Genomic DNA, 13,328 nt, shown 5'->3' on the forward strand with positions numbered 1-13,328 from the left:
ACCTGCAGGACATAAGACACAAACACACAGAGTATAAATGCAGTATAAACAGATACCAAAGGTTCTGATCTAATTAGGTATTGTTTTTGCAAGCGCTGTGCCAGAAAAAGCTTGCATTACTGAGCTTCTTTCCTTGGTCTTTGTTCTCCCCAACGTAAACATTTAAGAGTAGAAATAATATGAAATAAGAACTTAAATAAGGGACAGACGGACTGGTCAACTTTAAATAAAACCATTTGGAGACAAAGAGCAGGCACACTGTGAGCCTGAGGCTGAAGGATTCACCACAGCAGGTCGTCACTTCCTGCACAGCCTCTCCACACTGTAAGGACAAAAATACCAGCTTTTGTTCCCTGCAACCCTGAATGTTCTCAGCTTAAAGTGCCCAAGAGCACAAGGTCAGTTTATCTGTCCTGCTGCCACCATCAGACCGGCACAGGAAGTGCGTTAGGCGCCCAAAAACCACGATGCCAGGTCAGTGGAGTTAAGATCTTTATTGGAAACCCAGCCTTCAAACATCATAGTACATTTTAATTTTTTATTAATTCAGTTACAACAGCAACAGGCCCCACGTCGGCTAGAGCAGTGGTTCCCAAACTGAGGTGCTGGGCCTCCTCGGGGACTGCGAGGAGGGGAAATAGATATAATATGCTGCAGATATAAATCACTGATTTTTCTAGAGGTTCTATGCGATGATAAATGGCTGTGCTGTGAGGTTTTACTGGTTTAACTGGTGGGGATGTCTGCAAGGGGAACGTTTGGGAACCGCTGGTCTAGCGACCGGAATTGCGAGCAGCAAAGAGTTCAAAGAGAGGACAAAGAAACAACAACAGAAAGACAAATGAGGGAAGTAAACAGAAGAATACATCTGAGTCTTCTTTTGATTTTAGGGGAGCAGGATTGCCTTCATTCAGCCTGGGTTTAAACTAAAAATACGAGCTTATGTGAGCAGGCAGGGCGTAAAGGAAAGGGAGCAAAAAGCCACCGTGGAGGTCAACGCATTCTTTCTGCAATCAACAAACAACGATAAACGATCAAGGAGGAAAAACACAAACTAGTTAATGTTTTTATTGGCGAATCCAGAGATTCTGTACTCGTTTGTAAATTCCACAGTGTGAAATGAATATAAATACATTTTTAAAAGATGACATGCACTAGGTGTGAGATATTTTGCAGTCATGAGCAATGAGTGTGTTTTCTGCGCAGCTGTGTGTAAAATTAAGGAGGAAACAAAAAATCAAAACTGAGATGGCAGATTTGCCTTTTTCTGTTGCAGCTGGAAGCAAAGGGTAAAAATCTAGAAATGCTCCAGATGTTCACCTTACACGTATGATGCAGTCGATCAGCTCAGATTCTCCACAAAGGTGGGGAAAGCAAACTGTCGGCGTCATCATCATCTTCATAATCATCCTCCTCAGTGGTCTCCGTCTGATAACTGAGACAGTCTCTAAAGCAGCGTCTTGTCTAATAAATCAAAGTACTGATGGTGATCTCCCCCGTGTGAAATGCACTTAAAGTTCTCCAAACAACAAAGATGTCTACTGATGATAAACAAGCTGGATTAAACATACTGTATATTAATAAACTGTATTGGACTGGCATAGGCTGATCTTAATAAAAATAATTATTTTCGGTGCGCTGTGTTCGGCTCGAAAGATCCCAATCGGAGCATCTCTAACAAAATCCCACCTTCTCCCTCCAGTGGCAGGATTTTAGATCTGCAAAGAGGAAGAGGAAACATTTGAGTTTGTTCTGCACAATCTGATCCCAGCGTGCACGCAGTTTAGTTATCCACCATATTTGGACCAAACAAACTACTTCTACAGTTTATATCATGTTGGGGGTTAAAGTGCAACCAAAGATGGTGAGGATCATCAAATATCTAGAAAATCTCTCAAATGCATTAATCTAAAACACATGTGAAAAAAAGCCAATATAAGGCTGTTAGAAGGTGCAAGACTCCAAAGTCACTTAAAAACAAGTTTACGCCCAGGCTCGCTCAGCTAAACTGTCTCGTCAGAACCATCCTCACATCTCCTCTTTTTTTTTTTTTATTGTTTTAAATCAGAAATGAACTTAAATACGACCAATTATGATTTATAAGCTTTTTGTCTATAAAATGCAATAAAATGTGACCACCACAACTTTTTTGATGACACAAGCTCCAAGACCAAACTTGTTTAAGAGCAAGCAAAGCTCCACTGTGTCTCAGAAAATAAGGTCACTGATGGAGATTTAGAACTAAAAGAAGAAAGTAAAATTATGCTGCTAGTTCTTTATGTTTAATTCAAGGTGTTGTACTGGCTTCAAGACTACTTTTGGGATTATAATTCACTCCTGTGAAGAATTAAATTCAGGTACTTAGAATATATAAAAAAAATATTGTTCAATTACGCCAACTTACATCATCAATGTCCTCATCGTCATCTGCAATGTCATCGAACTGAATCTCATCGTCGTCTCCAGGTCCAAATGTGTCTGTCTCGTTGATTTTGGCTGCAGATGAAACAGAAAATGCATCAGAAACATCTCACGAGTACTCACGCCGACCCCAGAGTGAATCTAATCACGCCACAGGGTCGGACTGTGCAGTTATAGATGCTCTGAATGATCACCATCAGGGAGCAGTTTGGAAATGAGACTGTCACCACTTCTCCACCTTGCACGTGATTTATTAGTGGAGAAACCTTGAACTTTTATTTTGAAAGTTCATGCATGGCTAACCGGGTAGCCCTAACGCTTCCTCTATTGTTTTCCTGCAGTTGGTTGGGTCATCACCACGGTGCTGCTACTTTGCTCAGTCCCAAAATTCAGTATGTTTGTGATGTGCAATGAGGCCCTCTGCTGATCAAAACCTGCAACTATTTTCCACCTTGGATTTGCAGGAAAACAGAATCCTACTTCACCTACAGGTCTGACACAATAATGTTTGTGGAAGTTCATGGAAGTAAAACAGACACCAGACAACCAGCTGCAGTAACATTAACACAGCAAGTTTTTAAAAACCCGCCTCGTTAATGTGACACGTGCAGCGTAACTCACCGTGCTCTGGCAGCTCTCCGTACGCTTTCAAACTGCGAGCCTCGTCTGCGTTGTACTTAAGGATGACGTCAGCTTTGTTGTCCTGGAACAGAAGTTGGGGTTGAAGTTTGTGTTACTGATCACAGTAACTTAAGATTTTTTAACTAAGCCCCCCTACAGAGCCCCGTAGGTAGGACTCTCCATGTAAACACAACTGTGAGCAGTTTTCTGTTATTTGTGGCCATCATAAACATCAACATCTCTACTGATAAAACACAAATAAGTTTAGGAAAAGTAATTCAGGCTGTTAAAGCTTCACGGTGCCCTCTCAGTGACTGACAACAGTATTAGTGGTCTGATCTGAAGCCTGTGTGAGCCACCAACACACCTGATAATCCCTCAGCCCGACCAGGATGATGTCCGACGTGTTAATCCAGACCTGGAGGAAAACAAAACAAAGCAGGGATGAGTGGCACAGGGTCACGCTGCACTTTGTGACCCGCACACACGCTGACGGCGGCTGCCTGAGAAAATGCTGATGCGGCGTCACACCACAGAGTTTCCTCTGTGTGTGATGGTGGGAGAAGGCGACAGAAGGTGCTCGGGTCATTCCTACCTTTTTCCGGAGTTTTCCTCTGATGTGGCAAAGCCGCTTGGTTCCATCGAAGCACATCGCCTCCAGACGTCCGTTCCCCAACATTTTAATCACCTGAGCGTATTCTGAGACACAAGAGAGCAAAGGAAGCTTAAATCAACCCGTGATATACTCGCCTGTAATAAAGGGCTCGTACACTGTTCAGAATAGGAGGAATAAACCATTATGAATCTATTTCAGCTGCCTTGGTGCAAATGAAAGTGACAGATGCACTGGATGAGACAACAAGACAACCCCCACAAAGGGATGGCAGGTGGTGCCCACAGACTGCTCGCTCTTCCTCTCTTCTGACTGATTTTTCTCTAGTTTTGCTTTTAGTTAGTGTCCCGGCTACTGATGGTTGCCCGTGCAGTCCAGATCCTTCAGGATCTCCATGCCTGCGGTTACAGGAAAGTTTGCAGAGTCTCCCAGCAGAGTGCCAAGATTTGGAGTGGACACCAGCAGGAGCAGAGCTAGACAAAGCTGTAGATAACAGCAGGAACAGTATGTGCTGCTTTGCAGGTCACTCCTGTGCATGTTTCTGAACAAACTGTTCACACTGAGCACATGCGACAGACGTGAGAGTCTGAAGCCTGAAACACACTCCAGAATGACTGCAATCCTATCCTGGTCCTTTGGGTTCTTCCTGGTACAGAACAGTTCTTGAATGATGAAGGCAGAACTGACCCACACCTTCATCAGAACCTCTGAAGTGTTCTGTACCCATGCTTCCAAATAGCACCAGACTGTCCAGGAGGTCCCTGATTCTCTGATCCAGGTCTGGCAGGATCAGTGACACATGCACCGAGGCTGTAGGGAGTGGATCCAGCCATAAATATTTGTGAATGGCATAATGACACAAGATAGATCATCCAGTGATTGCAATGTTTAACTTTAAATTTTAATTTGTTTTTAAACCTGCTCCTCAGAAGGTTGTTACATCCGGATTTGAGCAGTGAATTTTTGAGCAGCTCCAGCTGGATCCTGACACTTCTAAGCTGAAGATCCAGTAAAGCCGGTAAACCCCTCAGTCATCCAGCGCTCTAAACATCACTGCTCTTAAATCCTTGCCTTCTGATAAAAGGGAGTTTTTCCTTCCCACTGTCACCAAATGTTTGTTTATAGTAGGTCATGTAAAAGTTGGGGTTTCTTTCTAATGCTGTGGGGTCTTTACCTTAAAGCGCCTTGACGCAACTGTTGGTGTGAATTGGTGCTATACAAACAAAATTAAATTGATATGAGTTAAATGACACCTGCAGGCTGGGGAGCTGGTGTGTTTTGACTGTCTGCTCATCAACTACAGCTGATATTTTAAATCCTCACAGCTTAACGAGACATTTTTTAAGCAAATATTTGATTTACCATCAAATAATTGTCACATATGCAAGCACAGGACTGAAAACTTCAAGCATTTTTTTGTTTGGATAAAACTGATTAGATTAGACTGAAAGATTACATTTCAATCTTAGAGATTTAAGTAGTTCTAACATGAACGATGAGCTATGACACTCGTTTACAATTCTTAAAACTGTGCCCAACTTACAATTGGGATTTTTTTTCCTCCTTAAATTTATTTTTGTCTTTTTGTATTCATCCTGTTACTTTCTAAACGTTTAGATGATATTCAGGTTTCGCCAAAGCATTTAAAAAATTTTATATCATGTCTTCATTTTGATTTCAAGTTATTGAGATCATTTTTTTATTTGCAGATGCTAAAAAAAAAAAAAAAAAAAAAAAGGAAAAAGGGAGAGAGACATAATATAGTGAAACATAGCTCTGTGTAACTGTGTTTTACAGCTGATACAGTAAACTAACACTAGAACAAACTTTTATTATTACTATTTAAATAACTTTTCTTCTTCATACACTGACCACTACACTTTTAGTATTTGATGTGTTTATTTTAGGGAGGCACTTTTTATTCTGTTTTATTGAATTTAACGAGCTCACTCTACAGACCCAACTTATCCAATAATATGCAGCTTTTTAAACAGCACTTTGTTTCATTCATTTAAAAGGTTTAATTATTTTTTTTACATTTATTACATTTTATTTTGTATTTTACTCATCACTCTCCTTTGTGTAACTCAATTTTATTTTCCCATAATAAGAAGAAACACTGTATTTTAACTGAGACATACTTTAAAACCTTAATAGTTCACTCTTCATCCCACTCACATCAAACACACTAAATTACTGTTTGTTAAGGACATGCAGTGACACTTAATCCTAGACCTTATGAATAAGTTTATACTTCGTCCTACTCCTTTTTGAACACGTAAATGCGTCAGTGCTATAATGTTGTCAGTGTTTTGTTTACCTGACAATTTTCTGTAAGGCACTCCTTTCTGTGAACAGCATTATATTGTGCAAGCAATACTTGCATACTTGCTTAGCTCGGAGGTGAAGGCAACTCTTCTAACCCACAAACAGAATAAACTGAACCCACACTCACCCTGTCCATCCTCCTTGAACACCAGCTCCCTCTTCTCAGACTCATTTTCGTTCTTTCCACGTCGCCGATTTTTACCTCCTTTACCTGTAAACAGAAACAAGCAGAAATACATTAGTGGTTTGTGTCAATTTCACTGTTTTGTTTTTTTAAACGTACATATAAATAATTTTGGCGCCATAAACAATCAACCAACAATTAAATGGAAAAACACCAATACTAAGATTTCATCAGGTTGGCTTGAGTGGAGTTAAATTTAATCAAGCTTAAGGCAGCTTTTTGTTTAGCAACGGAACAAAAATGACTAGAAACACCAGAAACTTCTGCTAAACAAGACAACACTGACACCTTGTTTTAAGTACGTGTGAATGGTTCAATTTCAGTTATCCAAACTGGCGTTTTATCGTGGTACACAGCAGAGATGGCATTAATTTCAACGCCTGTGTGAGCTTCTCTCTGAAAGGGGAACCGGACAGAAAGAGGAGCTAACCTTTATGTTAAGGGTCGTAACATCGTCCACACGCTACAATACCATCTGGAGAATAGTTTAGAACCCAGTATAAAGACACTCTGGTGTTTTAAAGGGCTGCATATTGGTGGAAATTGGAGGCGGATATTACGGGCCGGCCCGGGTGGGGTAGGTGGGGTAACTAGGTAGAAGCTAGCTGGTTAGCTGTAATAGTTAGCAGCGGACTACACCAGTAATCAGGTTAGCTCAATCGTTAACGGAGAAGGAGAACTTTATTAGATTTCTCCTAAATTCACAGTTACCCCGCATAGAACCAAACAGAGCGGGTAAACATCACGTATACCACGCTAACGGTCGTGTAAACGAGGCTCCGCGGGGCTAACTAGCAGCAGCCGGTCGGTGTCACGTTTTAGCTGCGTGTGTCCGCGGCGGGCTCCGACACAATCAACTGAAACTCGTCGCTAACGGATGGCTTCCCGCTAGCCTTACCTTTATTTTTGGGCATATTCTTTCACGCCTCGGTCACGGTAGTTCCGCTCGGTAGAAATGACCAGCTGTTAAACAATAACTGTTCACGAGAAGTGAGCGAATGCAGAGAAAGCACAGATCTGACGAGATGCTAGCTACTCAGCGTCGAATCACTCATCAGAAGTGCGCATGCGCAGACCAGGATATTCAAAACCTCAGTACTTTATTGGAACAGGGCATTGTTACAGAGACAAAGCGCTTCTTTCAGTAAAGAAGCAACAGTGACGAAATTCACCTCTAATAAATGTAAAAGTACCGTAGTAGTAGTAATTCTTATTGCTTATGTTCAATTTTTACATTATTATCATACAGTTAAAAACATTTTTATTGTGGCTGTTTTATTTTCTTCAGCTATTAATGTATTGATTTATATTCACATTCTTACGTTTTATTTTATTTTATAAAAACATTATTTCAATATTTTTCTTACATGTACCTTAACATATGGAGCTTCTTCGCCTCTGTCAGTGCGCCCCAGGGTGGCTGTGGCTACAATGTAGCTTGCCATCACCAGTGTGTGAATGTGTGTGTGAATGGGTGGATGACTGGATATGTAAAGCGCTTTGGGGTCCTTAGGGACTAGTAAAGCGCTATATAAATACAGGCCATTTACCATTTACCATTTAAATTATGATTTTTTTAAAATTATATTTTATTAAATTTTATTGTATTTTATTTCCAATCTTCTTTTAGTTTTTTATTGATTTTTTTAATGTTGAGGGCTATTCTGTTGTTTCCTTTACTCATTTTTATTCCATTTTAATTTAATTGTTATTTTTAAATTTACCCCGAGCTCCTTACTAAATTACAAATGTTTATTTTTTTATATTTATTATTATATGACATTTTAACTTGTTAAGCTCATTTTATGTGACTTTATTTATTAGTTTACACGTAACTGAGTCCCTTCTAGGGTAACTTGTATCTTATCGTACAATATCGTTCTGTTGTACAGTTTTTTACTGAACTGTTTTTCGCTGACTGCTGGTACTTTTAAAGTACATCCAGGGCTCCAGGGGGCGCTCTGTCATGTGTTTTCAGCTCGTTAGTTTGTCCTGAAAGAAAACACACGTCTTTTTGTGTGTTTTCTTTTTGTGGCTCAGCTAGCTTTCTGCAGGAAATCTGACCATCTGCATCGATTAAAGGTGAACGATTAGCTGTACCTGAACATTTGTGCATGCAGTTCAACTCTTTTCCTTTAATGTTAAAGAGCCAACTAGTTCATAGTGGAGAAATCTGAACCTCAGAGCTGCCTCTATCTACTGATTAGCTGTTCGTTGCTAAGCTAATGGTTGTGATGGCTGACTTCGGCTGCAGGGTCATGTTGAATGTTGACTCTATTCTTGCTGTTATTTAAAAGAATAAACAGAAAACACTTGAGCAGAAAAATAGGTCGTGGCGGATTATTTATTAGAGAAAAAATGTTTCGTTAAAATGTGAAGTATCGCTGCTCACGTCTCACTTCTACTTAAAACAGAACATTTTGAATGGAAGTCTTGTTATAACAGGAATGATCAAAATAAACATTTAAACGTGCACTTATAAAAAAAGGAATACAAAATTATTATGAAAAATTATAATAGTAGCTAATATAATCTACATGTATGTGAAAATTAAAATATTATAATAGAAAAAATGGTCTTAATGGCAATTGCATGAATTATGGGCAAGAGCTGTGCAGTTACATAAATAAACAGTAAAATACTTACTGTAATCACAAATTATTATTTGACATAATAAACACAATTACAGATTTTGTAAATAATACAAGTAGTTATTGTACATGTATATAATAATATAATAATTGTATTATGAACAATAATTCTCTTGTTTATTGTCTATTTATATGTTAATGCTTACCTGCATCAATGAATGAGTAGCATACAAGCATGTACAGATAAAAACTACGAACAAATACCAGGACATGTAATATTAAAATTCATTAATCATTAATTAATAATATATTTCCTGCTGAGTGGAACTGCTTTTACTCAAATTCAGCTCCATCACCGTGCAGACCTACATCTTTCAGCTGCTCCATCCCACCCCATCCCTGGGATCTTCCTTTGTGTCACCAACTGCCTGCATGTCCTCCTCCACTACATCCATGATTCTTCTCTGAGGTCTTCCTCTCTTCCTCCTCCCTTGCAGCTCCATCTTCAACATCCTTTCTCCTCCTTTGCACATGTCCAAACCACCTCAGGCTCGTGTGTCTAACTTCTCCTTCTGATCTTTTTATTTCTAAGTCTTTCCATCCTGGTCACTCCAAACAAAAATAAAACTTGGATAATATTTAGTATTTATGAATAAATGTTAAGTGTTTTTCACACGTAGACTTTGGTGGGCTGCCCAGAGGGATGAAGAAAGTTTACCTATAAACCCCGAGTCAGAGATGAGGGGTGTCACAAGGGCAGTTATCGACTTTCTCTGCTAAACCAGACTTTGTCCTTGAGGCTCTGAGTGCGCTCTCATATAAAGGGGCCTTTCACACATTATAGGAGTATTCTTCCACACAAAATGATCTGTTATGAGTCCAGCATGTTCCAAGCTAGCACACCACTCAGGTGTGTTTTGAGATTTATTTTTATTGTTTTATCAATTTCAGACAGCATCTCAGTCAGTTCACTATCACATATTCCCATATGCTCTTATTTTGAAAGTTGATTCACTATTGACAAACTTGCATCGGCCCTTCCTGTCTCCCGTTTTTCCAACAATAGGCTGATCAGAGTGCTTTTGCTGTGACTGCCAGACTCTGATCCTGTGGTCAGACTGACTTTGACTTCACCGTCTTGGGTGATGTTAGTCCTTGTTTTGCTCTTTGAGATGGAGCTGCTCTCTAACCAGGATGTGATGCAGGTGGAGGATTGTTTCATGAGCTGCCACGCCGAGCAGAACGAGGACGCCAGTCACAAACCAATATTTACTGTCAGGAAATACTGTGTATATGGTATTGATTTATTGATATATCTCAGAAAGACTTTTTATGCCTTCATTCTGTAGTATTTTATCTGTTTGCTGCGTATGTAATACATTTTTCTCCTTTCAGACGGCTTCCAAGCAGTCGACCGTTCAAAGCGGAGGTGCAGGAAAAGCATCATCATCCTCGGTCATGGCCGGAAACAAAAACTGGGATGGCGCCGGTGGGATGGACCAGATAACAGTCGTGAGAATAGACGACACTCACATCGCTGAAGAGGAGTCACACGTCGACGGGAAGGTGTTCTACGAGGTGGAGTGCTCGCTGCCTGCAGAGGACGAGGTCGTGGGAGAGGATGACGATGACGGCGTCTACGTCATCGAGTATTCAAACCCTGAAGAGGAGGGGGAGAGTTACCAGTTCACGATGTCCGTAGATCGGTCGCTCCCAGCGAAAGAGCCGATTGTTAAAACTCCGGTGGTCAGCGAGAACCCCGGAGCTCTGCTGCCGTCCAGACCGGCGAGGTTGCGACCTCAGGTGAGCCAGAAGAGGAGGTTGGTAACCGAGGAAGAGGAGATCAAAAGCGAAGAGTTCACGGTGAGCAATACGAGCGTGCTGGCGCTGGGAGAGGATTACAGCGATGTGATGGAGATGAACTCGGGCTCAGGTAAGAAACTGGTGTGCACGATGTGCCCGCCGCCCGGTAAGCTTTTCAAGAGGGCGTCTGGGCTGGCGGTGCATTTAAAGCAGATGCACCACATGGAGGGGAAGAAGACGTTCTTCTGCAACTCCTGCCAGCAGTCACTCCGCACTCAGATCGAGCTCGACGCGCACACGAGGCGCCACGCCAACCAGGATGCCGTGTTCGTCTGCCGCCTCTGCGCAGCCGAGGAGGAAGCCGGCACGGAGGAGAAGAAGAAGGGGTTCAAAGGGTCCAGGTGGGGCCTGAAGAAGCACCTGGAGAAGGAGCATCCAGGTGTTATCCCGCGCTGTGACATCTGCAACAAAGGCTTCAAGACGCTCGTGTCGTACCTCGCCGACCAGTTCCGGCACGTCGGGGTGTCGCCGTACTACTGCGCCAAGTGTCAGATCTACGAAATGACTGAGCGCGGTCTGAGCGTGCACATCAGAAACCACAACAAGAAGAAGATGACTGAGCAGAAGGCTAATGAAAGCCGCCTGCAGACTTTTGAAGTCTCCACCGGTGCTGATAACTCGGCGACAGACGACTCCGACTTCTGACGCTCCAGACTCACCGTTTAGCTTCGTGTTCGAGTGAAGCGGCTCACAGACGTCAAGGTCAAATCCCACATTTTATGCATCTGAACTGAACTTTGGGCAGAAAAACTTTTCCCCTAACAGTTAGAAAACCTTTTTTGTGTGTGTGCAGTTAATGACCAAACATGTTACTGTTTAAGTAGAAGTGTCTAAGATTTATTTGAATTCCCTTCCTTTATTTTCAATTAAGGATAATCGTAGTTGATGAAACGGGACAAAAAACTTGTCTCAAAGAAAAACGTCCAGGAAACGGTCAGAATCAGCACAGGCGTCCATATAACTACTGTGTGTTTATTTAAAAGACATTTTACACATTTAATCACAGCCTTCAGTAACCATCTTTTTTAAATGTTGCTGATATCTGTGGCGCACACACACAGTCAGATTAGTCTTCTTACCTTGCAGGTTAACCCGTAATGATCACAGCTGTGATTCCATCAGAAGTGACTTCCAGGGTCGCCTTAAGTCTGTTTTTAAAAGAAAGTTAAGCAGCACAGAGCAGGCGATTAGGTCAGGAAGTCAGAGACAGCAACAGCATAAAGAATTTGATACATTTTCAAAATAAAAGACCCTTTGAAGACTAAACGCTTGTTTCTGAAACACTTCCGCTGTGAAAGGTGGATCAAAACTTCACCAAAGAGAAGCAGCCGCTGTGTTTCAGGGTTAAGTTTACGTGCTCATTTTCTCAAACAAGGTGCTTCCCTGCACGAATAGCAGGACTGTACTTATGATGGCCCCCTACAACCAGCAGGTAACTACTACTGTACATCAATAAAATGAATATATCTAAACTGGGACGTGTTTCAGACTGGGTAAAAGTCAGCTAGAAAAAAGGGCCAACGGTCCAACTTTGAAGTTTGAGACATCAGAGCAGGTTACAGCCAATCTGGTGCAGTTTTCTAAAAATCGCACTCTTGGACTAAAACTGAATTTTCCAAACATAAATGCAGTTGTTTGGAGGCGTTATTACAGAAACTTTCCAGGTGTAACTCCCATTTCATGAAGTGTTACAGAAAAATATAGCCGACACAAACAGACCCAAGCTTTCAGTCACATCACATGATCTTTTTTTACAGGTGCTAAAATAAAAGGATCAAACACTCTGGACCAGCAAACAAAGGAAACACCCCAAACACTAAGACAATTAAGCTGTTTGTGGAGTGAAAATGCCAAAAGTTTGAACCTTTCACTTCACTTGGTGTGCGTTATTTTTTATATATTACTGGTCAGCTGACCTCAAGAAGTTACGACAGAAGACACATTCAAAGCTGTTCATTTGCCTTTTTCGTTGAGTATGTGTTATACCTTTTGTGAAGGAGCTTTCCAAGGTGAAAAAGCTACAAATATTTAAAAAGACCCAAAAAACTTTAAAATACACATAACTTTGTGTAACAGGAATACAGATAATTAGCATTAATGGTCCCTGAATACTCAATGTAGGACTCTTTTAGTGGACTCTGGCCACACATTGGAAACCAATGAAATGTTACAGTCTTAACTGCGTTTGTGAAGTTTGTACTGAAATATGCATCAACACTAAATCAAGCATAAAACTCTTTTCGAGGCTAAAATGTGGCTTTTAAAGAGCCGGCCGTGTGTAATTAAATTGCCACAGAGCTCACTCGTTGCAGGAGCCGAAACCTTTCAAATGTTATTTTAAACTCATCCTGTCATAACTGTACGTTTTATGTTACAGGAGGTGAAAATCATTCGAATATGAACTGAGTTTGCTGCATAACACTGAAAAGAGATGCAACGAGCTGTGTTATGAAGCGTTTTAGTTTTTCTTCTTTTTAATTGAAATGCAGTGAAATCGCAGGTTTGCTGTGTTAATTTTTTGTTCTTTGCTGTGGTGATTTCATTTTTTGCCTGCAACATTGCATTAAAGGGAAATGCCACTGATTCTTAGCACTGCTGTTTTCTGTTCACATTTTTACCCTGGAAAGTGAGTGTGGATGAGTTTTTATACTGAAGGGGGTTTACAAGGTGCTTCATGTGTCACAGTTTTTTTATTTTGCAAGTTTTT

The 13,328-nt window shown here is 41.0% G+C and overlaps 2 protein-coding genes across 2 annotated transcripts; one reads left to right on the top strand and one right to left on the bottom strand.

The window, feature by feature from the left end:
* Positions 1-479: 479 nt before the first annotated feature.
* On the bottom strand, positions 480-7,228 carry eif1axb (eukaryotic translation initiation factor 1A X-linked b). The gene is made up of 7 exons (XM_080865929.1): positions 7,066-7,228; positions 6,111-6,194; positions 3,638-3,741; positions 3,410-3,460; positions 3,043-3,124; positions 2,405-2,496; positions 480-1,718 (listed from the first exon to the last, which is right to left on the bottom strand). The coding sequence occupies exons 1-7, from the start codon at positions 7,079-7,081 to the stop codon at positions 1,713-1,715; spliced, it is 435 nt and encodes a 144-aa protein (XP_080722055.1). The 5' UTR covers positions 7,082-7,228; the 3' UTR covers positions 480-1,712.
* A 942-nt stretch (positions 7,229-8,170) lies between these two features.
* LOC308385499 (uncharacterized protein) lies at positions 8,171-13,166 on the top strand. The gene is made up of 3 exons (XM_080864455.1): positions 8,171-8,249; positions 9,825-10,054; positions 10,154-13,166. Exons 2-3 carry the CDS (start codon positions 10,052-10,054, stop codon positions 11,264-11,266), a joined length of 1,116 nt encoding a protein of 371 aa, XP_080720581.1. The 5' UTR covers positions 8,171-8,249; positions 9,825-10,051; the 3' UTR covers positions 11,267-13,166.
* The last annotated feature ends 162 nt before the right edge of the window (positions 13,167-13,328 follow it).

Source organism: Rhamphochromis sp. 'chilingali', assembly GCF_963969265.1.
Source record: "Rhamphochromis sp. 'chilingali' genome assembly, chromosome: 18".
In the NCBI taxonomy this organism is placed as follows: domain Eukaryota; kingdom Metazoa; phylum Chordata; class Actinopteri; order Cichliformes; family Cichlidae; genus Rhamphochromis; species Rhamphochromis sp. 'chilingali'.

Bases quoted from the DNA above. Each gene is read 5' to 3' on its own strand.
- eif1axb (XM_080865929.1), bottom strand. The intron at 3,461-3,637 runs GTAGGAATGACC...GTTTTCCTCCAG, and splicing joins GAGGAAAACTCCGGAAAAAG to GTCTGGATTAACACGTCGGA. The intron at 2,497-3,042 runs GTGAGTTACGCT...TTTCATCTGCAG, and splicing joins CGGAGAGCTGCCAGAGCACG to CCAAAATCAACGAGACAGAC.